This window comes from Strix aluco, chromosome 16, assembly GCF_031877795.1.
Source record: "Strix aluco isolate bStrAlu1 chromosome 16, bStrAlu1.hap1, whole genome shotgun sequence".
Lineage (NCBI taxonomy): Eukaryota > Metazoa > Chordata > Aves > Strigiformes > Strigidae > Strix > Strix aluco.
This window is the reverse complement of record NC_133946.1, coordinates 17978364-18005168: the sequence shown is the minus strand read 5'-3', so window position 1 is coordinate 18005168 and position 26805 is coordinate 17978364. Positions and strand designations below refer to the sequence as shown.

At 48.7% G+C, this 26805-nt stretch overlaps 2 protein-coding genes and 1 long non-coding RNA gene across 4 annotated transcripts in view; 2 read left to right on the top strand and 1 right to left on the bottom strand.

The window, feature by feature from the left end:
- LSP1 (lymphocyte specific protein 1) overlaps nt 1-9190 on the top strand; it is a 51825-nt gene extending 42635 nt beyond the window's left edge. For both annotated transcript variants that reach the window (XM_074842031.1, XM_074842033.1), the window contains exon 11: nt 7800-9190. The gene's annotated coding sequence lies outside the window, so the exon portion shown is untranslated. The remainder of the gene's footprint in view (nt 1-7799) is intronic.
- On the bottom strand, nt 1906-18952 carry PRR33 (proline rich 33). The gene is made up of 3 exons (XM_074842030.1): nt 18828-18952; nt 13080-13215; nt 1906-3690 (listed from the first exon to the last, which is right to left on the bottom strand). The coding sequence occupies exons 2-3, from the start codon at nt 13098-13100 to the stop codon at nt 2044-2046; spliced, it is 1668 nt and encodes a 555-aa protein (XP_074698131.1). The 5' UTR covers nt 13101-13215; nt 18828-18952; the 3' UTR covers nt 1906-2043.
- A 1028-nt stretch (nt 18953-19980) lies between these two features.
- Nucleotides 19981-26349, top strand: LOC141930630 (uncharacterized). The gene is made up of 3 exons (XR_012625376.1): nt 19981-20146; nt 25142-25176; nt 26336-26349. It is a non-coding gene; the product is annotated as an uncharacterized LOC141930630 (long non-coding RNA).
- The last annotated feature ends 456 nt before the right edge of the window (nt 26350-26805 follow it).

Genomic DNA, 26805 nt, shown 5'->3' with positions numbered 1-26805 from the left:
GCAAAAGGGCTAAGCTGTGCAGCCAGACCTGTCTTCCTCCGCTTCCCACTGCGGGAATCGCTTTTCCTGCTGGCAATTTCCCATCCTCCATCCCTGTGCAGTGGGGCTGGGTTGTGGACGCAGCCTGGTGGGAAGCCCAGCAGATGCAAAAGTTGATGGTTTGTTCTGGGTGGTTGTTCTCACTGCAGGACAAAGTGGATTAAAGCACAGTTGCTTCTGGAACCATCTTCTCTGGCCAGATTCAGTTAGTCTCCCAAGTGTAATCAGTATTGGCTGTTCTGCTTCATGCTAATGCTGTGCATCTTGTGAATGCAGACTGTTGTGCATAGGCATCCATCTAGCTGTGCTACAGCAAGGTGCCATTTTATGGCTGTCTGGTAAGGTCATCTTTATCTGCATTAGGCATTCGACATGTTTTACACTGCACTCTGATTTTTGATTTTGTGTTGTTGCGTGGATCTTTCTCCACGGTCTTCTCTTGCAGCATGTTGAATTATCCTGCAGAGGCTTACCTGGGATCCATTTGTGGTTACTGGTGCACTTCCAACCTACCTCTTTTCAGTTTTTTTGTGCAAAACTGGGGGGGTGGAGAAATCCAAACTTTAGATACTTGTGTTACTCTTCCTTCTCTTTTTTTTTTTTTCCCTTAGAAAAGGGAAGGGGTTACAAAACAGAGAGGGTAAGAGAAGCAAAGTGAAAACTTCAGTGAAGGTTTGATAACTGAGCTCTTATTATAGCATCATCACAAAATTGGAAGACTTCAAAAAAGCAGAAGGGGCTCTTCAGTTTGTTTCTAAGTCTGTTTGCAGTTTGGCTTGTGGAAATTTTGATCAGCTCCATATCCTCTGCACATGAAGAGAATGTAAAGAGCTGTGTATCAAGTTTCCTATTTGGACTAAACATAGCAATCCTATATTAGCTGTGTAGGAACATCCCAGCATATGACAAAGTCCCTTCTGAAATAGAAATAGCTGATCTCCAGCTTTTATGCTTATAAGCCTGGTATCGATGGAGATGTAAAGGGTGACTGTAATGCTGGAAAGCGCAGTTGTCTCTGGATGGACAGAGTTGGGGATTTTGTTTTAAATACCCTTTTTTTTTTTTCAGGACATCAGGCACCAGTAGGTATGCATCTATCATGATGTTCACCCTGAAAATGAGACTACTGCAGTTAGCAGACCCCACCCCCCCGCTGCCAAACCAGCACCTGATTAAATACACAGAATTGGATACCCACGTGCTGAAGCAGGCTCTTGTTGATTATCATGAAAACACCAGCCCCCAGCTGTACTTAAGAAAGCCTGGTAAAATACATAACAGAACTTGATTACTGCAGCAGAGTTAGTCTTCTGTTAACTGTGATTTAGTAGACTGACCTAGGAGGATGTCAAATGATGATACCCATTTTTCAGGCAGGGAACCACTACGTGAGAGCAGGATGGATATATTATGCTGTTTCTTGTCTGTGCCTCGGGTGAAAGGACGAGTTTCCACCTTGTTCCCAGCAAATGGGTGTGGGGTGCACTGTTAGTGCAGAAGCTAAAGAGATGATGTGTACTCTCTTTGAGTTCAGTTTCTAAGACTTCCTAGGGGAGATGTGGAGCAACCCAGATTCTTTCATATTGTCTCCTCTACAACTGCTTCTCTTTCTAGTATTTATCTTGGACTTTAATAAACACAATAAAATAAATTCAGATCCATCACCTTCCTCTAAACTGGGCTTTTCCTACAGGCAATTTGTCCTCTTCGCTGTGTGCCTTCCCTCTCTTCCCCATGTCACTACATACAGTGCTTGTTGGCTCTTTTTAAAACAAGTGTATGTTTGTTTTCCTGGCTCCTGACCAGTGGATGTGGTATGTTTAAGCTTATATATGGAGAGTAACCCTTAAACCCACAGCATGAGGCTGCTGGCTTGCAGGGGTTTTATTTAACTTTATTTTTCCTTACACTTGGCTCTGGGCAGTAAACCTAGTCATAGGTGCTCTCTTGCTTGGTGCCCTGTAGGAACCTCCAGAGATGTGGGCCCGGTGGCGCAGCCTGGCTTCAGTTGACTGACCATCCTGATGCCATTCTGTTAAAGCTCTTGGTGTGCTCCTCAGCCACTTTGGGTCTAAACCGGCTCACCTCAAACGCAGTGGTGATCTTTGTCATGGGTTTGGCAGCCAGTTCCTTCAGTTTCCGTGCGTCAAAGCGTGGCTTACATAGAAAGATGGGTAAGCGGCGGGGTGGAAAGATGCTTTCTTCCTTCCGCAGCTTCTTCTCTTCTGCTTGCTGCTTCCTCTCCTTGGTGACTGTCATCTGGTATAAAATAGCATCCCACAACCTTGTGGCCCTTGATTTAAACAGCCTGTGGTCTTGACTGATGATTGCTTGAGAGCTGTCCTTCTCCTTGCTCCCTTCCTCCTGTACCAACTTTTCTGGCTCGGGCTCTGGAAAGTTGGGTGCTTCTGGTTGCACCATCAAGTGCTTCTTGAGGCGATGCCAGCCACTGGCATTGGCTCCAGGAGGTCTTTCTTCTTCTCCTGGTGATAGTGCTGGCTCAGCTTTGAGAGGAGGGCTGGTGTTTGGTAAACTGGGGGTCAACTGAGGTTCAATGACATGTTCTGCCTTGGTGTCTGTGGAGGTGGCGCCAGTACTGTTAGCTTGTTTGGGGGTTGCTGTCACTGGGTATGCTTGCCTTGAGGGAGTGCTGGGTGTTGATGGTTTTAGGATGTCACCATCTTCTTGCTTGGGTAATTCAGGAGCACTCTCTGATCCAGATATTTCAGTGTCACTTCCATGGGTCACAGGCTTATCAGTGTGGGCATTGGGGGTGCTGGGTTTGGGTGAAGGGGCCTTGACGGGCTCTTCAGTAGGAGCAGACCTGGGAGCTTCATTAGGAGGCTCTGCCTCTGCAACAGAAAGGACAGGAGGCTCCAGTGCAGGAGCTGTGGCCTTGCTGTCATTGAGCGGCGTGGGTATCTGCCCTGGAGATGGTTCGGAGCGGCTTGATTCAGGTGCTGGTGATGAAGGCCTTTTGTCTTCATGGCTTATGGTTCCTTGGGTCTGATTTGATGTGGGCGTCTTAGCCCTGGGTGGCTTGACACTGTGGAAATAAGTATGTACCTTGGTGACAAAGGAAGCCTCTGGTGCCCTTTCTTTACTGGGTGCGCTGGAAGGAGGAGGCTGGGGGAAAACAGATATTGAAGGGTTGTGTGGAGAGGGAAGGTTGGTGTCTGTGCCTTCAGGCTTCTGTGGAGTCTCAGGAGCTCCTGGCTTATGTAGCAGGGGTGTGGCTGAGGAGGTCGTGAGCACGAGGTGTTCAGCAATGCGCCTCTGCTCGGTGACCTTCAGTGTGAAAGGCTTGCCCTTTCGGAAAGGGGAGGGGACGCGGTGGGTGATGGGCTTGATGGAGAGGCGGGTTGGGAGGCTAGCAGAGGGGGGTGCTGTGGTTTCGGGGGTCTCTGCTGGGGGAGCGGTCTCATTGTGCTCTAGGTCAGAGCTGGCCTCGTTCACGGGTGAGAGGCTGGACCGAAAGGACTTGGCTTGCTCTGAAGCTAGGATGGCGTTCTTCTTGGCTGCCTTCTTCAGCAGCCGCTGGAGCCTCAGGTTGTCCTTCCCGGGCTTTGGTAGGGTGGGAGGGGGAGAAAGGTGGTGGTGGATGGGAGCAGGCTGGATGGAGGATGATACCGTTATCAGCATTGTCATCTCCTGGAAGAAAACACAAAGCTTAGAGTTGTTGTGGGTTTAGCCCTGGGGTAGACTCAGAAACATTCATACATAAGGCCTCCTCTTCCTCTCTCCAAAAGCTAAGAGTATGGAGGCAGTACTGTGTGAGAAGAGCATCAGTCTTGGTTTCCTTGGTCTCCCAAGGTACCCTCAACCAGTCTTGAAGGTGGCATGGCAGGGCAAGAGGTGTACTGGGGGGAAGCTGTATTGCCAAACCTGGAGCCCTTCTGCTCCTGGCGTTAGTGCAAAATCCAGTGAGAGCTCTTTGGGACCCCAGACATTCGTGTCTTGGCAAGTCCTAACAAGATTTGGAAGAAAATGTCAAGAGAAACAGAGCGGGTCTGAAATTTTGAAGCTTTGAAACATTCTCCAGAGGCACAAATCAGGAGTGTTTCATGGCTTTCCAAATTCCAGTTATTAATACTCTGATACAATGTTATGTACAGCAGAACGGCCATAAATTACATGTGTCATTTGAGTCAAAGTCAACAGTGGCCTTGATTGATTTCAGCTGGCAGAAAGACATCCCTGTGAAATGCAGGACTTTAAAAAAGCTGCATTTATGTGGTGAGAAAGTGCTTTGTCACAACACTAACTTTGACTGGTCTTTCCTTGCTGCATCAAGCACAGCGGCAACCTTCTCCTTCTGCACTCAATTTAAGATAAAACCTTGTTTTCTCTTTCCTTGGGGAGTATTGCCCCTGCCCTGCCTGTATCACTCATTCTTCAGTGAAACAGAAATGGGTTGTCGTCTGGGTCAGGTCTTATCCCCATTGGCAATTGCAGCTGGACCGCCTTTAGCCAACACTGTGCTACTCCTTGGGGGGGATGCATATCTGCTTTTCTGGCTCTCTGCTGCTAACTCATCACCATCTCCTTTTCTTTCTGGTGAGCACCGCTCAGATTTCCTGCACAGTGGAGCTAAGGATCCGTGTTGGGGATAGAAAGATAAAACTAGTCTCAGTTCTCTTCTTTCTCTTCCTGAGCAAGGCTGGCGAACACCAAACACTCAGCTTCTGACCTGCAATGACTCTTTGGCAGCTCCCAGAAAGAAATCTGACTCTATCCTGGCTCTCACTCAGCACAGAGTTGCTGAGTTTTGCTATGAAATGAGGCATAAATCATTGAGCCCCTTAATCCTCAATGCTGGATGCAACTGAGCATCCTGAATCGAGGAAGAGCAGGTGGGTGATGTCCAGGTTGCCCAGAGGGGCTATTGCATGTGCTCTGCTCAGTTCCTGGTGGCTCCCAGCCTGTACTGGTTAGTGTGGGTGTGTAGCATGATACTTACTGTGCGGGAAAACTATCCCGAATAAAACTCTCAAAAAGCCAGAACAGCTATTTATGCTTGAGTGCCCAGTGTTGCCTTTGGGCTTGCAGGGCTGCTGTCAGCACTGGGTTGGGAAGCTGATCTGTACCAAACAAGCAGGCGGTGTATCTGCCAAAACTGGTTGTTGGTGGGGTGAAGAAGGATGACTCTTCTTTTTTTTTTTTTAAAAAAAAAAGTGCAGCAGCAAATCAAAGCACAGAAGAGGTGGCATGTGGGGCACAAAACCTTCAAGGTCAAGCCCTCGCTGCAGTGGGCAAGCTGTCTTCCAGAGCAGAGGCTGTGGTGGGCAGAGTCTGGGCAGTGTCTAGCAAGTGGTGCACTGCTACCAGCTGATTTCCTCAGTACAGGAAAGACATGGACCTGTTGGAGCAAGTCCAGAGGAGGCCACAAAAATGAGAAGGATGGAACCCCTCTCCTGTGAGGAAAGGCTGAGAGTTGGGCTTGTTCAGCCTGGAGAGGAGAAGGCTCCAGGGAGACCTTACAGTGGCCTTTCAGTATATAAGGGGGGGCTTATAAGAAAGGTGGGCAGATTTTTTAGTAGGGCTTGTTGTGATAGGATGACAAGGAGCAATAGTTTTAAACTAAAAGAGGGTAGATTCAGAGGAAGGGATTTTTTATGGTAAGGGTGGTGAAACACAGGTTGCCCAGAGAGGCGGTAGATGCCCCATCCCTGGAAACACTTGAGGTTAGGCTAGACAGGGCTCTAAGCAACCTAATGTAGTTGATGTCCCTGCTTTTTTGCAGGGTGGGTTGGACTAGATGACCTTTAAAGGTCCCTTCCAACCCAAACTGTTCTATGATTCTATTATTTCGGCTACAGGCATGAGAAACCTCCCGCTGTTTCGGCAAGGGGGCTTGGAGGGGATTTGTGCCACCTGGGGGTGACAACTGTTGGGCATTCCCAGTGGCTTATCAGCTTCATGCCTTAGGCACAAGGTTGGGATTAGGACTTGCTCTGTTCCAAGAGCTACTCTTAAAAATAAGTCTGTGCTGGCCTGAAAAAAGGCTGATAACCCATTCCTTCATCATATACCTTCTCTCCTCCCCAACCTCATGGATATTCTAGATTCTTCTGGGTCAGAAAGCCAAAATACCTCCGTTGGAGAAGTGAGTACTTGCTTTTGTGCAACACTACTCTGGTTCTGTTTGCACAGGAATCGGTAACTGCTTGTGTGATTCTTATCTGCTGCAAGGTGAGCTACTATATGCATCTGATGTTAGGATTGATTGTGGAATGATTTCATCTGCTCCTGTTTAATGTGGTCACATGGACAGTCTTTATTACAAGATGAGCTATGGTCTAGCAGCTCTGGTAAACCATAATTATAAGGTTGACCTGCTTCAGCCGTGTGTTGGGAATACTAAAGAGGTAGGACAGTGACTTTCCCAACTACTGATCAGCTCTTCAAGTGTTTTCCTTGTACTACAGACTGCTGCACCCCAGAAAAATGCAGTTTTCTGCATGGGTCAGAGCAGAATCTTGCCTGGTACTTGCTGCAAAATGCCAGATGCTATTGAGGAGGGCCTGGGGGTTCTTGAAGTGGGAAGTTTAGATACAATCTGCATGCACTGGGAAAACCTTCCCTCTGTTCCCAAAGTTAGAGGCTGATTTGTGCCCTCTAACATCAAGATTTGTGGTCTTATACAATAGTCTATGCTCTTAAAATCACTCTTCCTACTATCTCAGCATCCCATCTGACTTGAAACTTGCTGTGCTCTGGGTCTTGGAGACCTTGTGGGTGGTAACTTCCATGGCATGTGACTGTGCTGGAGTCTGTGTGTTTGACTAGTGAGGCAGATAGATGCTAAGAGGCAGCAAAGGGAAATTAGCTCTTAATTTATTTGCCTTCCCTGTCATGCTTGGCTTTGTTTGATGAGTCTGCTTCAGAGCTTTGTGTGCTCAGGAGAAATTCTGCAACAAGCAAGATTTGTGAGTGTCTTCCCCCTTGCTGTGTAATGAAGCAAAAGGAAAGGGACAGATGGACTTGCTTTATTGCCAGCGGAAAGGCCAGGGCTGAAAACCCAGGAACAACGGGGAAAATACTGCCTGAGAAACTTCTGTGGGTTTGTGATAAGCTGGAAGGAAAATGAGCTAGAAGCTGAGTCAAGAGGCTTTCAAAGGGTTAAGTTTCCTTGCTGCTGATTGAGTGCCCATGGGTGGAGGGGAGGTCACCCCACTCTTGGACCCCAACTGTTCTCCTGAACTCTGCTCCATCTGCAATCAACCCCAAACTGGGAATGGTGGGGCCAGTGTCAGCATGGAGGAGTCATTTATCATGCAATGGAAAAGTCATTTGTGTGCTGGAGTCCCTCGGCCGCACCAGCTGTCGTGCGTGGAGCAGATCGAGAATTGCAGGAACCCGATACCGCCGCAGATGGTCCCAAATGGAGAGCTGTGGCTGCCGGGGGTGTAGGAACACGCTCTCCCCTTTAGTGGCTTTCTCAGACTTGGAAGGAAACCTGCTAATCTCCTCCTTCTCGGGAGGAGAGGGCTGGGCAGGAGCACATCCTTCCCTCTGCCTGGGCAGCCATGACCTCTGCCGGGTGGGCAGCCCTCGGCAGCTCCTCTGCCACGGGCGTGCAGCGTGGTTGACTGTCCTGCAGTGCTGAAGCTTTATGGGCTGATTCACAGGGCTTTGTGAAATGGGGGAGGGGGAAAACCACCTGTAATTGCTAGATGAAATGCAGCCTCTGTACAGCCCCGGGTATCGCTTGTGGCAGGCCAAACGGTGTGCATAAACTTGTTTTTCTTGTCTTGCAGCTGAGCTTGGTCCTGGCTTGATGCAACCCTCAATGCCACTATTCCCTCTGCTGCACAGAAGATAACTGAAGGATGTTTCTCTTCTACTGCCCAATGTCAGTCTGCTTTGGTACAGCCTGACTCCTCTCGGGGTGTGAGCAATACCCCACGCTGCCTCCGGTTGGATGACAGGAACTAGATCAGCTGGCAAAACCCATCCCTGTTTTAACCTTCTATGTGACTCTTTGGCTTTTTTTTTTTTTTAATCTGGCTCTGCTATGGAGATGGGAGGCTGTGGCTCTGCTCCCTCTCTCCCTCTTTTTTTTTTTTTTTTCCCTCAAGTGTTGGAAGAGAGGGATCTTCTGCCCTGCTGAGCTGGCAGGGCTTTTGCTACATGATGAAGAATTTCTACTTTTGTGCTCTTGGTGGCTGGGTGGTGGGAGAGAGGGAGCTCAACAGAAACCCAGTAAAAGAATCAGTGTTTGAAAGGAGGGCAATGGGCAGATCCTGAGCATGAGGAGACTGCAGGAACCGCTCGTCACCCTGTTGGTGCCAGCTGTGGGTAAAGTCTTCCCCTGTTTACAATGCAGCCTCTGTCCCTCTACAACATCTGCTTTGAGGGACTTCCATCTACTGGTCTCTGTGTACATCAAACCACATTCAACTTAGTCCTGTTTTTTCCTTTAGTTCCCAGATCATCCTTTAATCACAGTTACATACCCATGCCAAAATGTTCCTGCCACTTTTCTGTCTCGACAGTGGCAATAGCAGCTTTGTTTCAAATAGCTGCTGCCTTCCTCTCCCTGTCTAACATGGATTGGAGGTCTCGTTTCCCAGGTGAGGAGTGCTGACCACTGGTGGCATCTCCCTTCTCTGGGAAAGGGATTTGCTTGTTCTCTAACCTGTGGGCTCCAGTGCCAATGGTTGAAACACTTCTTCTGAATGTCAGAGGTGGTGGGCACGTTGATAACATGCCTGCTATGCTCCTGGAGGTGGACAGGCTATCTGGGAAATGGCTGCTGCTCTTATGCTGGAAGCCGCCTTGGTGAAGGGGCATCCTAGTGAGTTGTCTGGGGAGGTCAGGGCTTGCTGTGAACATGGGCAAACCGAGCCCCTAAAGAGTGGCACTCTGGCCTTGGGCCTGAGGTCTGTTAATCACCTCCCAGGGTTGTTTCTGAACTCTCCCATGTCTTCATACTTCATGGTGTTAGCATGTCTCCTATCCCCTCTTTAAAGTCTTATTCCTACCCTCTTCCCATGTCAACATAATTTTGCAACTTGTTTCTACCCTTCTGGAGGAGAGGGCAGCTTCTTTCTCCTCCTGCATCAGTGTGCTTTCTGCTTAAATTTACTGCGTCCTGGATTTTTTTTTTGTAAGCATTTAATAAAATTTGAGGAAGATGTTGTAACAATGGCAACTCTGAGGATTTTGTTGATATAGGAGTTCCTGCAGCAAAGCTGTTTCTAAGACCTTGCAACTCTCTGAGCAAAAAGTGGAGGACAGGAAACATCAGACTAAGTGACAAGAAGAAAAGGAGCTTGATGTATACAGGAAAAGGGCTTTTTGGGTGCCTGCCCTATTTAGATCAGTGTCATCCTGCTGCATTCTTCACTGTTATTGGGGGTAATTGACTGTAAAATGGGAATGAGTGGTATTTGGGTGAGATGGAGCAGCATGCAGAAGACTTCCCATGGAGTGACCAGCTCCTAGCACAGAGCTTAGCTCCCCAACTAATAGACCTGAACAATGTCACAGGCTTCAACCAAAATCACTGGTGATGTCAGCTGTGGGAAAAAAAAAAAAAAAATCCTCTATAGCCTGCTTATACAGTTTAGATGAGGTCAATATAGCTGTCTGTACAGGAACCCAGCACTTTAATGAGCTGACTACCCTATCTGGAGCCATCTAATGAGAAATCTTTTTATGGAGGTGACCTTCCAAGTAATAACATTTCTATGGTGTAGAGACAGCAAATAGTTTGTGCTATGCTTATGTATGTTTTCCTAAAGTTTTAGGAAGAGGAAGGTTCTCAGATATTACTACTTGCTGTCATCTTTCTGCGTATTGGTGCCCTTGCTTCAGCTCCTCCTGGAGGTGGGAATTCAAGGAGTCTGTGTTCCTCAGAGAGCCCTGGGGAGCATGGGTGCCATCTGGCCACATCCTCCTCCTTTCAGCCCTTCCTCTGCCATGCTGGGATTTTCAAGCGAGGCCAGAGCAGTAGCAATGGGGTGTATAGGGATGTCCTGGCTTGAGGTGAAAGCAGCACTACTGTGCCCTTGCCTGAGTGCAAACTGGTTGCACCAATTTGTTTCAACTCTGTTCTGTAGCTGGATGGTGGAAAGGATGACCGGAAACGTCTGTTGCTATTCCTGTGTCCTGCCAGCTTAGGCAGTGCAGAAAAGGCCCTAAAGGCTGCTTGTGTGTAATTCCTCCTCTAAGAAGGGTTAATTTGCAGGGCATATTTTCCCCACTTAAAGCCCGTGTGGACCTTGATGTGGTTTCAATAGAAAAAACTGCAGTAATTCAGGTTCTGGTCGCAGTGCAGAAGTGAGCAGGTTATGTGGAAACTTTCTGGTGAGACAAGGGAGCTGTAGTGGTGGTGAGGAACCAGGGAAAGACCTGGCTTGGAGCAGATCTATGTAGCTCTTTATGAGGTACCTATAACTGCCAGGGGAAATTTTTCCACAATTAAATTAACTTTATGATGTGCTGTTTCTCCTCCCAAAGTAACATGGTGTGCACATGGTGGTGGGAGCAGCAGTGGGGTTACCAGAATGGTGAAAGAGCCCCCCAAAAAGGGGATGCTGCAGCCCAGGTGCTCTGGATGTGCTTCTTGGGCAATGCTAAGAGGGGATGAAGACTCACTTCTCCCCTCAGCAGCAAGCACAGGTCATTGGGGGTGATTTTTGTTTCTCACTTCAGAAGAAAATGTGGCATCTGTGAAGTGCTTCTGCTCATCTCTCACTAAAATGAAAAGCTCCTGCAGGTGAATTTGCTGTGGAGAAACCACTGTGTGGTGGTGAAGTTACGCTGCAACTTTTGCAAAGCCAGCCTGCTACCCGCTCTCCTGCACGTGTCTGCATGTCACTGGGACCTCCGTTCTCCTAGGGATGTGGCCAGCGCTCCTGGGGACTCATCCTGCTCCTGTGAGTAAAGGAGAGTAGGCTGTGCCTCTCTATAGCAGTTACTGGCTTGGTCTTATTCAGTAGCTGACTGCTCCATACCTTTCTCACGTTAATTTTTCACAACATTGTATTTTTTGCAGCATTAGCATCTCTGAGGTTTTTGTTGTAAGACCTTAGCTCTATCTTTTCTTGGGACTGTTGCATTTTGAGCGCAACAAGGACAAACTGAGGTATTGAGTGAGTCTTTCTTGCAGGATTAAGCTTGCCCTCAAAGAGGAGAAGAGCGATGCTTTCCTGGTCCCTGTATCCCAGGTTTGGCTGCCTGTGTTCCCCATGCTGCCATGCTATCCCAAATTACCATCCCCTTGGCAGGTCAGTGGTGCCCAAAGAGAGGGGCTGGAACCCCTGTGGTGCTCTGACCTTGAGGCGCACCTCAAGGTGTTGCTTCTCTCCAATTTCTTCTTTCCCCGTCCTGTCTATTTAGATTATGCAGAAGGAGAACATCCTTTTACACAGCATCTACTAATAAATAAATCTGTGGGGGCTACAGTAATACTAAAGCGTGCTGCTTGTCTTTCTGTAGCAGGCTTCAGGACTGCTTTTTTTTTTCCATCGAGGTTTAACAGATGATTCTACACGAGCATATGTGAGATGGGATTGAAAAACCTGGTCCAGGACCATTGCAATGCCTGTTTCCTGCAGGCCATAAACCAGCCTTATTTAAACTTGGGGAAAACTTAGCTGATGGAAAACTCAAGTCTGTTTTGAATGTTACATCTTTATATAGCACCTCTCAAGACCGGGGGCTAGACTTCATCTGGTTCTCTTTCCAGGTATAAAATAATAATAGGTTCATTTTTATGACCATCCTTATGTATATGTGCTGGCTAATTAACAGATCTCTGCTCAACCCTTGCTTGCAGCTCTGCACTGGGCCTCCAGCAAGGTGGTGGACACAAGAGTCCAGAGTTTCCAAATGACTTTGTTCCTTGAAATGTGTCTGCAGTTTCTGCTCTTTGAAGGAAAGGTCAGACTCAGAGACATCTGGGCCTGAATGTCAGAGCTTCCCCTCCCGCCACCACCACCTTAGGGAAGGAAAATAAACAAGCTCAAAGAGCAGGGTGGCTATAAATAAGGAGGTGGCAGCTGATATGCTGCTGAACAAGGCTCTGAGGTTGGTGTATTGGTAACTCTTGCCAGCTCAACACACTTTCCCTAATGAACACACGTTCTCTAGTGCTGCATGATATATATATATATATATATAGAGAGAGAGAGAGAGTGTATATATATATTTTAAAGCAGGTAAAGAATGCATCTGACACTGACAAGAAGTGCAACTGGATCTTGCATTTGCTTCCAAAATGATGGACCTGTTACAAAGATCCTGATAATGAGAGAGACCACAGGCAATTTCTCTGATTTTTGCGCTGGGTCCCCTGAGGGTTTTGGCTGCAGTGGAACAATTTGATTTAGATCCACAAATTTCAGAAAGGTGCTTAATCTCTTCATGATAACTCTAAGTAATAATGGTTTAGCAATGCTAAAGACATGTACTCTTCATCCTTCAAATAACTAGGAAAAAAATGTCATGGGCTTGGGGCTTTTGAGGGTGATGGGAAGAACAGAGGGGGAGGCTGAAGCAAAGTAAGGGGAAAATATCATAGGGTTTTATATGAGCAAGCACTTTAAAGCACGAAAGCAGCAAATTGCAGGTGTGATTACTGAATGAGAGGTGCTTGGTTGGGTAGGTAGTCCTTCCCCAAGTTTGTGGAGAGGCTGTGGGTTGTTGCTGTGAGCACCTCTGCTCATCTCCTGCCTTGCTTATCTCCTCTGGGCACAGCCCAAAACAGCAGCTCCCGGGCACTGGTCCTGGCTCCCATCCTGCTGCTCAGCCTTCAACCTCACTGCCTGACTGTCTCGTCCTTTTAGGTGTAAATAGCCTGAGGATGAGACCCTGGAATGGTCCAGCCTGATCCCTTATCTTCAGAGAGACATCTAGCCTAGATCTAGGATGTCCAAGGAGAGGATCTCCTGAATTCCACAAGGATTGCACCTTAAATGTCTAAAGCAGATGGAGCAAGCACACCTCCCAAAGCAAACAGCTGAGTGATGGAGCAACCACAAAAATCAGGAATCAATATGAACTGAAGAAAGATGAAATTCAGTACTTACTGATGTGTAATTTGTTTCCATCTGCAATCACTCACATATTGGGTGCATTGTGTTACTTGGTTCGGTTTACAAAATTAACAGGTCATTGTTCCTTCAAGATCATTTCGGGTGCTGTTTTCTTAGGATTTTTAGAGCCCTGTTGGTAAGATCAAAACATCAGATGGAAAAGAGTATTTACAGTAGCCAGTAAGTACAAGAGGTTTCTCAAAAATAGATAGACTTCCTTTTGAAAGCATGAAAAGTTCCAATCACCTAAAATTAGCGTGAAGAAGGGCTATCAAGTAACACCATTGCATGCTCTCAACTTTGCCCCTGCAAAGTTCAGCATCTAAAGTACAGGAGAGTTGAAGGGCAGATGATGGTGATCTTGCCAGGACAGATATTCTAGCAGAGTAGCTCCAGGCAATGAAACCAGCTGGAGGCTTTTCAAGTTTGCTGGTCAGATTTACTGTTTAGCAAAAGTCAGGGTTGCAAAATGCAAATTTGGAGCTGTGCTTTGGTTGTTACCGTCCCTGGAGAGGAAGAGCGCAAATTCGGGCTCTGTCTCTGCTTGTTCCTGGCAAGGGACATGCTGTATGCAGAGGGTGCAAGCGCAGAAAATGCTGCACTGGGAGCAAAGGGGGTTTGGAGTTGATTGGGTTGGTGAATTTTGGTTGGGGGTTTGTGTGCAGTTTGACCTGAAGATCAGGGCTGAGACTGCTCAAGTGAGCCGGTAAGGATGGCACCAATATCTGCGTTTGCCCTGGCTGAACGTGTGAGTGGCCCAAATGCCATGCAGTTATTTACTGCCCCTTGGCCCCAGGGCATTTCATCCCCCTTTCCAGCTGTCATCCCAGTTTGGGCTTTGCTTTTTCACAGCCTTTCAGGAGCCTTTTAGTGTGGGTGTCAAGGCAGCTGGTAGGTTAAACGTGCTCACAGGGAAATGGGGGCATGTGAGAGCAGTTTCTTTGGAGGTCTAAAAAGCAGCTTTACACCCGGGTTAAGCTTGGTCTGTTCCATCTGGCTTTTGAAATGCTGGTGAGATATGCCAGAAAGTCAACTGTGAAGGCAAATTCTTACTGCTTCTCCAGTACCACCCTGCTAAGCCTTGTTGCTCACTGACCCTGTCTCTAATGTATCTCTAATCTGACTTTGAGTCACTCTGTCGTGGATCAAGGTAGCAAAGCATTTCTCACATCCATCAGAGCTGTGGCCAGTCTCATGGAAGGGATGCAGATGCTGGTATTTTCGGGTTGGTGTCAGAGGTGAGCTCTCTATTTGCTTTCTCCCTCCCTGATGACTGATGAGATCACGCCTAAACTCTGCAGGACATGCTGCTCCTTAAAGCAGGATTGTGGGGTAGGTGCTCAATCCTTCATGCAAATACCCTAATGCAGTTAATTCCTCTCTGACTGATGACTTCAATGTCTCAAAACTGCCATTGTCATTTAGGAGTGCTAGTGACTTTGTGTGTCTCCAACACTGAAAATGTTGCTGGGAAAATAAACAGACAATAACCATCAGAGCCAACCCAACTGGAAACTTAGGAAAAAATCCATTATGAATAAGAAAATTTCAACAGAATTTAAAAATGCCCAAGGACATGTTGTACCCTGCTCTGCCACTGTCACCACTGAAACCACACCAGCCTAATGAGTGTATTTGCAGCATGAACTGTATGAATGACGCACAAGGCTGGCTTATGTCTGCATCTGATGCTGAAGTAGGAGGCGTTCAGATCCCTCCCTATTTCTTATGCAAAGATGTAGAGTTTCTGCTCTTACAGGCTAAGAGGGGATAAGACGGGGGCAGATTTTCCTGCTGACCAAGTTTCACAAAAGGGATGACACACTAGAGCCCTCCACAGTCCTCCTTATGCGAGAACAACACTATCAGGAAGGTGGATGGAGGCGTACCTAGGTAATCTGGTCGTTAATAAGAGAAAGCTTGTTTGTTACCCTTTATTCTCCTTTTTATGCCCCTGAACCTTTGAGATGTCATGAAACCACCATCAGGAGAAGGTGTTGGCACCCCAAAGTTCCCCAGCCACCCTCCAGGATTCAGGTAGGTGAACCCAGAACCTGGCGATTACTTGCTCTCCCCTGTATCTGAGCAGCTGCTGCAAGAGGTGCGTGGCAAGCACTGCACCAGGTCTCTTGTAGCTGCAGGAGGAAGAGACAACTGAGGACTGAGATTCCGAGCCCAAATGCCAAGTGGTGGTATTGGAGGAGCCAGGGAGGATGCGTGGTCTTTGCTTGGCCTGTTTGAGTTGTGTTTCAGATTCTTCAGGTTCCCGTCATCGCCAGTAAAATGGCAGTGGTCTGCTGATACTTAAATAGAGGAGCTGATTTTAAAGTTTAAGGCTATTCTGATCTCTGCTTGACAGGCTGCATAAAACAGGTCATTGGATTTTACCCAGGAACAGAAAATAATTATATATATAGTCTGTCCTTTCTCTGAGAGTACTTACTTAGTCATTATCTGATCTGCCTTTTTATTGGCAGCTACTTCAATTAAGTTGGGAAGAGTGTTTCAGTGAACACAGGGCATCTACTCTAACCTTGAACTGCTGATTAAACCCCACTGCAGAACCCCTTTCTCTGGGGTGGGATAAAGAGAAGAAAGCGGGGGGTGGAACTGGATAAGAATTTACTTTTCTTTCCCAAATGGCTTTTGCGATTCCCATTTCCCACCTGCTCTGAATCATGGTAAAAGGTTTATAACTGAGTGTGACAAAACAGGAAAATACATCCCCACCCTCCCCCAGTCAGCTTAATCAACACCTTCTCCTGGATAACTTCAAGTGTTTCAGTGCTGATGTCTGTGTAAGTGGACAAACATGCCAAAACCAGAATAGCTGTATCATACAAAAAAATCCAAAGAAAGCATTCAAATATGACTTTGGGGCAAAGGGGGGGGTGGGGTGGTGGATAAAAGAAACATTCAGGCTGTGAGTGATGGAATGACTTAAGTAACACATATTTTCCTTGCAAATAAATTCATTTTGGATAACTTAACCATTTTTGGATGACAGAAGGTGTCAGTGAAAGTTCCTCTGTAGCTCTAGCATGAAAGTGTAAGTGCAGTCATTGCCAAGTTTGGGTGAGGAAGGACCTCTGGAGGTTTTCTGGCCCAACTTGTGGGCCAAAGCAGAATCGGCTTCAGTATTAGATCAATTTGCTCAGTGTTGGTCAGTAGTTGGTGAATAAGGAATAGGTACTGTTTCATTTCAGGAGTTAGATCTCTCCTGCGTTGCGAAAGAGCACCTGTTTTATGGGAAGAGTGTAGCTGATTTTATTTACAAACTCTGTAGTCTTCAACAAACGTGAAGCTGCAGGTTCAGACTTCAAGGGCTGTAGAGGTTTTCAGATGCACTTTCCAGCACTTTTTCAGCCTGCTGGCTGAGCATCATCCAGCTGTAGGAGGCAGTGATCCATGGAAATTCTGCCCCCTGACTGGTGTGCAATGAGCACGGGAGGTGAGGGTATAAAAAAAGAAGACAAGCATTTGGCCAAAGTACCCACCTTTATGCAATTTGTAAAATTATCGGGGCTAATGAGTGTACACTCTGTTTCAAAGCATCTCTCCCCTGTGTGCACTGGCTGCTGCAATAGGTCAGCCAACAGCCAGAAAAGATGAGAAGGGCTGATTACAGCTCTGCTGCGAGTGGCCCTGCTATGCTGTATATTCCTGTGGCCCATCTCAAATAACCAGTCTGGGTGCTCCTACCTACCCAAAAGAAATGCGATATTGGGGTAGGTTACCTAGTGGGAACCTCTCTAGATCTCTTCCCCAGCCTCTAGTTCCTATTCAGGGAGGAACACTGCTCTGCTGTATCCTCTCCCAGGTGGAGATGCTATCGCTGTAAAAGCATGCCAGGCTCTGGCCTGAGGTCAGCAGGCAGCTGGGCTTTATGCAGTTTGAGACACCGGTTCATGTCTGTGACCTGTACGTGTGCTCTCTTTGGCCTTGGTGCTGTCTCCTAACCCAGCAGCTGGTGAGAGGGGCTTCTCCAAAGACAGCTGCTCACAGCACCCTGCCTAACACAATCTGATAGCTTTTGGTAGAAATGTGGCCGCAGCCAGGATCATCTCTCCCTCATCTGGTCCATGCGACCAGTAGGGAGCACGAGGTAGTTGGTGGTGGTTTGCTCGCTCTCTAGGCTGGCGTGGCTGTACTGCAGCAGCTCAAAGGCAAGTCCAAGTACACCTTGCTGCTGATGCAGGGAGAAGAGATGATGTCAAGACAGCACAAAACATATCCTAGAGCAGAACAATCTACAGTAAAGAGGCAAAGCTGATGATGAAAACATCACAGGCTGTGAATGAAACTGCTGTGCGATGGCATCAAGAGGTGAAATAAGGACTAGATGTAGGGTATGTGTGAAAAGCACAGGGTGTGCAGCTAAGGCATGAAACAAATATTGGAGAAGATTATAGTTAAGTTCCAAAGCACTGCCAACAAAGAGAAGAAAGGGCAAACATAAAATGGGCTGTGGGGAATGAGCCTCAGTTGTGGAGCAGACAGGGTGTGCATCAGATAAACCCTCCTTCCAGAGGGATGGAGCAGATCCCCTCAGTCCTGTGGGAAGAGGGAACTGGATTGTGCTGGGACTGGAAATGAGATGCATGGCACGGACATAAGCACAGCCCGTAGGGTGCACAGATGCCCTGTGGGCCATGCTCACTGGGGCTGGCGATGGGGAAGATGGAGCATGGACATGATGCATAATGTGAAGATGGACATTGTCTGGAGCAGTTGCCTAATATGCCCAGATCAGAAACTGAGCTGAGCACAGGTGCCTGTGTACAGGAGCTAAGGGGATCTTGGAGGCAGCTCATCTATTTGAAAATAGAGCTGCAGCAGGTAGAAATGTCTAGTTACCTGTCCCTCCCGCAGGCTGCATCAATGTCACATTTGTCAGGATGCTTAGAGGGAAATTTGAGTGATGTGGAGCGCTTCCCTGCTGCTGGTGCACAAGCAGCACCGCTCTGGCAGAGGCTGCACAACCCTGCAAGATGCTCACGTTGCTCCTGCCAACCGCCTGACAGCAAATGGGCCAGACAGGACCCTGGTAGCATTCAGCCTCACATCTGCTGAGAACGACCCTGGTGTAAGCCCAGGTTTTGCACGTGCTTGTACGCACACACTTTCTTTTTAACTGATTGATCCAATCCTCGGTGTGGGAGAACTGAGTCGCAATGCTCCGCTAGCAGCAGGGGCAGTCTGTAACTGGCAGGCAGGCAAAGGAGGCTGGTGAATACCATTGGCAAACTGGGTCCACCACGAGCATAAAAGGAGAAACAGCTGGGGGACTCCCTTCCCATACATCCCCACCCTGCTGCCAGTTTGGGCAAATACAGTATTACTTGGAGACGTGCCCGGCTGGTGGAGCGCCTGAGGAAAACGAGCCAGTGGAAGATGGCAAAAATGCTTGATGGTGCCGAAAACACAGCGTGAAAGCTGGTTTGCTGTGTTAGTGCTTTCAGCAGAGCTGGGGAGGGGACGTGGAAGCCATGATACCAGGTCCAGCCGTGCGTCCCCATGCAGGTGCCACTCGCCTTGGCAGTGGAGGGTGCCCACCCCAGCTCCCCCCACAAACTCCTGGCTGAAGCCAGGGTGCTGAGGATGGATGCACTGTCCCCTTCCCACCCGACAAGTAACAAAAGCATTGGCTCAAGCTGGGTTACAGGAGGGAGGTGAGGGGATAAGCTTCTGGACAGCTGGAGAATGCAAGCTGGAGAGGGGATTTTTGCTCGTGCATATTACCTGGTGAATGGGAGGCTGCAGCGCTGTGCTACCACTCCACGGCTTTAAAAGGTCGTCTACATCCTCAGTTGGGGACCCTTTCCTGCAAGTGGCAGGGAAAGAGTGGGCAGGAATCAATCTGTGACCCAGGCCAAAAATATCGCCTGCCCTGCAGCTCCTAAAGTTTTTCTCTGCTCCTACAGGCTGGGCGAAAGGGGGTGCTGGAGCTGCCAGGCACAGTGGAGGATACGCTCTGCATCGCCAGGGAGCCCTGCCAAGGGGAGAGGGGTGAGAGGGAGGGCGTGGAGAGCTGAAGCCTGTGAGGTTTAGTGAAGTGGAAACCATGAGCCAGAGGGTTGTGCAAGGCACTACAATCCTCTGCCGGCACAGCCATGCAACTGGGGAGGGTGCTTGGGCAGCAAAACCCTTCTGGGTGGCTAGAGGATTCCAGGTGGGGTCCAGCCATCTGGGGTTTGCCCTCTCTAAGATGTCCTTACTTAAATAATGTTTCTGTATCGTGCTAAGAACGTCTTTGAGTGTGGCTTGAGGTCAGACAAGCTCTCTTGCTGTGTTCCTGCTCCCTTGTGTTTTGCCCCAGGTCTCCTCAAGCCCTGACGTGTGGCAGAGCCCTGGTAGTCTTAGTGAGAGGTGGGTGCATGCTGCACACCAGCCATGCACAAACACACACCCGACACATGCGCTACGTGCTTCTGACTTCTCACATGCCCTGGGACTGCTTGTTTCAAAGACCGTGGGAGGGTAGAGGGTCCCCAAGCCTTCCGCAGGCTCCAACCCTGCAGCGCAACCAAAGCCATTTACACGTAGAGGGGCAGCAGGGCAGAGCCCCTGCCCAGCCAGGAGAGCGGAGGCTGCTGCTAGTGTTGAGATTGCACGAGCAATCAACCAGGTTTTAAGCAGCGATCATGCACCACATTGCTTCAGGGGCCCCACAATCTGTTTCTGAGGTGCCTTTGCCTCAGATACCCCTCTTTAAGCTTGCCTGCCTGGTGGGGCTGTAAATATAGAAACAATCCCCAGAGGGTTTTTTTTTCCAAACATGTCCCTCCCATCTTAGCATCATCTGTGCAATTCCTCCAGCTGCTCCTATACATGGTATGACCTTTTTTTTCCCCCTTCCCTTGCTTCCCCTTCCATCCCCCCACCCCGCCCCGTCCCCGCTCCCTTCCCTGCCCAGCGCAGGGAGTCTAGGGCCAATCGGCTCCTCCAGACGATCAAATGTCACTATAAGTTGAGAGCTGCATCACCTTGGGACGCTCGCAGATCCCAGCCTGCCCGTCCCCTTCGGCAGGGAGCTCGGCGCTTCTCTCCGCTCCTCCGAGGTAAGCAGGAGCCCCGGCGAGGGATGCTGCTGGGGGGTAAAAACACAGAGGGGTTGAGCCTTAGTTTGAATGGAGAAGCATCAGGGGAGGGTTGGGGTCCACAGGATCTGGGAGCCAGCCCAGAATCCTAAGGAAAAGGCACTTTTCCTTCCTGGCTTTGGTTGGGCATCACAGGAGGTTCATGTCACCGGCAGAGATTTGGTTGCTCTGAACTCTCAAGGATCAGTGGTGGGAGAAAAGACCCTGCCAAAACCAAGGCGTGGGGCTGTGAATGAAGTGAAAAAGTCCCTCCAGCAGCGGGAGGGAAGTGCCGACCTTCCCTCTCCTGTCACCCAGAGAAAGGGATGGCTGAGGTGGGAGGGATGAAGGGCAGGACCATTAGGGAGCTGCTGGCAGGCGAGGTGGGGTGTGGGGCTAGACAGAGACCTGAGAAACACGAATGTGGTTATGGAAAACTGCCCCCTCCTATGGAAAAGAAGAAAATTGGGAGAGAAACTCCCTGTGTGCATGGGTGGACAGGAGGAGGGGGATAAGTTCAGAGCAGTGATGGGATGCTCCCTATATGTATGGCTTCAGACCCCTGTGTTTGGCCGGCCTGACCAGTGTGGGTGACCCCTCAGTGTGGGGCATCTCCCCCACCAGCCTGCAGCTACCCTGGGGCAGAGCTCCTTGCTGATGGGGTGGGGGGAATCCTGGAAAGGCAGGAGTGTCACCAGCATAGGTGGATCTGATGCCAGCGATTTGGGTGGGAGCCGTGGCGCTGGCGTGGGGGAGCTCCAGAGAGGCCGTAGGTGATTGCTGGGGCAGGCAGCCATCCCTCATGGGTGCGAGACCAGGGAAAAGCCAGGGGATTTAAGCTAAGCATGGTCACTGTCTTTTAGTTCTCTGTCTCAGCCTTGTTGTTCCTAGCAAACCCCAAGCAGGGATCAGACAGATCATATCACCCTGAAGCCAAGGATAAAGGGCACATTCTGGGGCAGGGAATCAGGATTTTACTATATGTCGGTGGAGTCTGCAGCAGTGCTTGGGTCCTGCTACCTTGTTTCAGCAGCAGCGCTGCGGTGGGTGCTTCTCTCTCCAGCCCTTCTCTCTTCTGGGAGAGAAACGCTTTAAAAGTACTGAGCAATTCAGAAACAAAGGGAGGAGGCAGAGGGACAGAAGAAATATGTATTAAAAAAAGTATACGTGTATACTTTTTATATAGGAAAGTATATCTATATTTATGTATTTAATAGATACATACAATTCATATATTTTTTGTTATATATATATGTACCTATATAAAAATAGATGCAGTGGGTTTGCAGCAGCTTCTGTTAGGAACGCGGGGCCATGTGGTGCTTGGTGGATCACACCCCTAGTCCTCGCCTGATAGCTGTCCCTGCCAGGTCCCACTGCCCGTGCCTGGCCACGTTTGTCCTCCTCCCTTTCTGTACGGCTCTTGCTACCTTGCCTCCCTTGTATGGCCTGGCTTGGGAGGGGATGACTGATGGGCAGGTTATTTCCAGGGATGGCCCGGAGGCGCAAGGCAGCCCATTCCCCCTCCCGGGTGCATTCTCAGCTGCTAAGAGGCTTCTTGGGATGTGCTGGCTCTGCTCTTTCAGCCAAGGGCAGGAGCATTTGGGGCCAAAAGGGACGTGGCATTCCTGCCCACCTGGGGCTGAGGAGGGTCAGGGTATTTGTCCTTCCAGCCATGACCCGCTTAGCTGGAACAAAATGCAGAAAATAACCTTTGCTTTCACCTTTAAGGGGTGGGAGCAGGCAGGAAGTTTTTGGTCTGGTGAAACTTTCCCATGTGTTTTCATTTCCTTCCAAATGGTGGGCAGTATTAACTAATTGATTTTATTACATCCTTAAACCTCAGTCAAGACCAGACCCCATTTTTCTGCCACTGTACAAACAAAACCTAGTTATTGCCTTAAGGTGCTAACAGCCTTAATCTTAGGCTGCATTTGCTGTGTGTAAAGTAATTTCCACCAAAGGGTAATCCCGAGCCAGCTGGAGACTTTCCATTGCCTTCAGCGAACTTAATCCTAACTGCAAAAAATACTGCTCTTAGCAGATTGCTTGCTTTATTGCCTTTTGGATGTAAATATGGTTTGGTTTTGCTGGGTGCTTTGATGACAGAGTTAGCTATGTGGACAGCACTGGGCATCAAAGAGCCTTTCTCATCTCGGGGGCTGTTGCTGTGATGGTCTGTGTTTTGCCCCTGGCTTTGAGGGACCAGATGGCTTTTGAATGCCACGAAGTGCACAAGACACCTTGTTCTTCTTGAGGCTAGACCTTTTCGGCTTTCCAGCCAGGGCAGTGGCAGTCAGCGACAGCCTTAAATGCCAGCTCCTCCCAACGGAGCGGACAAACTTGGCTGAACACTTGGCCCTTGCAAGGCTGAAATCTATATCTCCCCCTGCACTTTTCTGTCCCCCCTGCCCTAGCCTGTGGGGTTTCTGTGTCTGGCTCATCTCTGCACAGAGTCTGCCAATGCACTTGTTATTAATTCATTTTATCCGGGGCCCAGAAACCCCCTCAGGGTTGGGGTCTTACGGTGTCAGGGAAGCTGGCGTTCTCGCTAGGCTTTTATAGCATGCGGACAGATGCCATGCAAAATCCCATTCGCATTTGCAGCGCTTGGATTAACAAATATGGAAGGGTGTAGGGGAACAGCCAATGTGACAACCCTCGGCAAGATGTCCTCAGAGCTAAATTGGAGACTAGATGAGCTCATTCCAATAACTGTTAATGGAAAGCCTGATTGCAAAGACTCCCGTTGACTTCAATTGCCTTGGAAAGAACAGCATGCGCTGCGTTACGTGCCTACCCTACACTGAACAGATGTTTGCTCTCTGTATGCATATGCAGGGCTCTCGAGCTGATTTCTTCTCCAGCATTGAGCAGTATTACTCCTCACTGGAGTGAGAGGGAAGAAGAGTTTAACCCAAAGCCCTTTAAAAGTCTTTTTTTTTACCTCCACCTTGGGAAGAAATCTGGGTTTATAAATTAAAGGCAGAATCCATGGGAGGATTGGCCATTGCCCTGAGTCTTTACAGATCGTGCATTTTGGAAGAAGCCAACACCTGGGCATCTGGCAGGTTCCCTCTATGGGCTTTTGCCAGGAGAAGCTCTGCTGTTCTGCTGCATAACCCAACATACTGTCAAGCATTATTACCAATAGCTTGAATCATTTTTGGAGGCTGAAATGAGATTGAAAACCTGCTAGCCACTGTGCAGATAGCAAGTGGAAGTCTTTATCCTGAAGATTTGATGATCTAGATTAAAAAAGACCAGAGGAGAGAGACCAGAGGTGTTGTAGCATCCAAGTAAGTAACAGAAGCAGCAGCAGAAATTGATGCAGCAGAAAATCCTTTTGAAGAGCTGAAATTCCTCCCAAACATGACATTTCTCCCAGACTTCTCCTGCCTGATGGGCTTAGAGTCCCCAGAGTACTGCTTGGGATGGCTGCTGCTCTTGAGGAGTGGGCAATCACAGCTACCAAGTCAAAAGCAGCCTGGGACCAAGAGATCACTGGAACTAAATCTCATGTGTCCTAGCAGTAGATCATCCTCCCATCCAGCTACTCAGATCAGGTCATAACACAGCCATTGCTGGCACTACTTCCAGGACAATGCTGAATTTCAGAAAGAGGACAAATGAGGAACTAGAAGAAAAACTGCTGTCTGTTTATCGCTGCTTAGAACATGAGGGTTTTAAATCCTGTTGGTGTTAACGTGTGGTGCCTGGGGTCACTGGTGGGGAATGGAGAGAATCCCTTATAGGGCAGGGTTGGAGCCTATGGGATTACTGCCTTCCTCTGAAATAGAAAGCTGCTGAGCTGCAGTTGTTCCTTTTGAAGCTGTCAGCCCACCTGCTCCTTCAAGACGTCTCTCATATATCAGCTGAGTAATGAAGTCAGGAAAAGTCATGGTTTGGGTTTCCCAGTGAGGAGGAGCCTGGCTTTCTAATTTAAGACTCACCATGGATTTGGAGGAGGCTTGGGGGGGGCCCTTCCCCGCCTCCTCAGGGCATCTGATGCTTTTAGGAGAGCCATAGTGTTGCACCGCTGCCATCACCGAACCTGGCGCAGCGTGCGATATCCTCGCGATGCTCCGTGAACAGCAGCGCCGCTCCCTCTGACTCCAGCTGAGGCTCCGATACACACATTTGCAGTCCAGCAAAGATCAGCAGAGTGGCCGTGTCCAGCCGTGGCACCTCCCCGGCTGCAGCTCTCTGGGGGCAGTGGTCTGCACGCAGTCCTGACTTGGGCTGCGCAGAAGCGCAAGCCATGACAGTGCCGTGGATGGGCTCGTTTCTGCCCTGTAGCGCGAGGACTGGCTGCAATAAATACAACTGGTTATACTGATGTGAATTGCCTAACCAGGCATTTGGCCAGTTTTCATCTTAAACTAATCAACAGATAATTGTTCATTCATTCATCAGCTGTATAAACCAGACACACTTTCCGGTGCTGACAAGTAGTTATCTCTGGGAATATTGGTAGTTTCAGTTATTTTTTTTAGCTCTGACTAATGCTTTGGCACCTTCCCACTCGTGGTAGTGTAAAAAAAGGAAAAGTTTCTCTGATCTTGCTGGAGCGATGAAAATGTCAGATGGGTGCAAGAGGACACCCTGGCCTGCGTCCGTCTCCCTGAGCTCTGGAGGTTTTGTAACAAAGCCGGGTCCAGGTTTCCCCCCTGGGCCTGCCTGTGGAAAGCAGCTGAGTTGATGGGACATGTCTTTCCAGATGATCTTTTCCTCTTTCCCCCTCCTTCTTCTCTGACCTGGCTGCCAAAAGGCTGTGCTGCTCCCAAAAGGGCAGTGTTGGTGGGGGATTGGCTGCTGTGGGGGATTGGCTGCTGTGTGGGAAAGCAGGTGCCTGGCTTTTTTTGTCCTCAAATGTCAACCCATCTGCTCCTGCCTTCGCATTTTTAGGAAGTACACTCACTAATAACACCTTTTTTTTTTTTTCTTTTTTTCCCCTTCTCTTTATCTTTTGTCTAGAAACTCGTTGCCAACATGTCTGATACCGAGGAAGTGTAAGTAGAGAGAAAGCTGCCTGCGTGTTCATCTGTTCAGCTTGGCTCCATGCAGCAGAGCAAGGGCATCCCCGTGGGGACAAGGGACTGGGTGGCGCTCTGTGCACAGCCCAAAGACCCCGAGGCAGTGGGGAAGGGACTTTGAGTGTCAAAGGGTCCATCGAAGTTCACCTCATACCCTCTCTGTCCAACACAGGAGGTCCTCCAAACACCTCCCCCCAGGTCAGCCTGTCTGCGGTGCTCGCGGCACTACACCTGGAGCAGGGGGAATAAAACACAGAGTGTAGTGGAGGAGCCACTTTCTGCCCTGGTTTAACAAATCTAGAGTAATATAACCAAACCCAACAGGGTCATTTGACATTTATGCATCAGTAAGTACAGAGGGGAGATTTAAGGCAATCGTGGGATCAGAAGCAGCATGGATAGACCTGCAGTGGGCACTCAGCCCCCTTCTCTGCTACAAGGCAGGCTCAGCTCAACCTGTGTCATTTTGTCCAGCCTGCTCTTAAAAATTTTTTTCCAAAGATGGGATTTGGCACCTTTTTCAGGCAATCACTAACTAACACGTCCCTCATTTAGGGACTGGCCTCAGGGCTGCTCTGGGGTTTGGGTTTCATGCAAGGTGATGGTAGAGCAGGAGAAACTGGCAAGTGGGGGCAAGGAATGGGAACAGACCAGGAGACTGATGTTGCTACAGCCACGGGATAAAGATTGAGCAGCATCTGGTTTATGCCAAATTTTTATTAGACAGCCCTAGGGTTCAGGGAGCCCGTAGCACATCTGGGTTAGTGTAGCACATCTGGCTGGCTTGCCTGGCACACCGCGGCCGAGGTCTGGCTTCACCAGCCCCTGCGCAGCATTCATGTGTGGGTATCATGTTATAGCCCTGTGGTGGTAGGATTATGATTATTCCTTGATATGGATCCATACACACCTTCAGAACCAGGAACACTGTCTAAAATAAAACCCAAACCCAGTCACTTTACTACTCTTAAAATCAGATGGATCCTGGAAGAGCAGAAGGAGAATGGGGGAAAGAAGAAACAAGACTTCAAATAGCTGCATTGGGTTGCTTCAGTATATGGTTTAAAGCTTGGTGATAATATGGAGTGGGAGAAATATTTATCTAGTTTCAATAACTTTTTTTCCTCTCTCACAGGGATCAAGGAGAGGGTAAGCCTTAAATCTGTCTCTAATTGCTTCCATGCAAACCTGAAGCATTCGCTGGCCGTGTCCGTCTTCTCCTTTCTGCCCATTGCTGAGATTTTAACAAAAAGTGCCGGTACAGTTAGACAAATCTGAGGTTCCTTTTTTTGTGTGTCTGCCTGTCTGACTATCACCAGCTTCTGGTGATTTTACACCACTTGTAGCACTCCGGCTGTCTTTGTGCTGCGGGCAGCCCTTGGGGTTTCAGCCCCACGCTGATGCCCTGGTTGCAGGGAACACAGCTTAGTTTTTGTAGGGGCACTGCCATCTGCTGGCATGTTATTTTGAGGCTTTTGTATACATAATATTTTCTGCTTGAAAACATAAATCCCCACAATATATACAAGAAATATGCATGTTTTTTTCTTTGCTGTTTTTTCTTATACTCGGAGACCCTCTCTGCCACCTTCTTCCTTCTAACAT

Excerpts from the sequence above, each read along its gene's own strand:
- PRR33 (XM_074842030.1), bottom strand. The coding sequence starts at position 13,100 with ATGGAAACAAATTACACATCA. Across the intron at positions 3,691-13,079 it reads TGGAAACAAATTACACATCA|GAGATGACAATGCTGATAAC; the intron begins GTAAGTACTGAA and ends GTTTTCTTCCAG.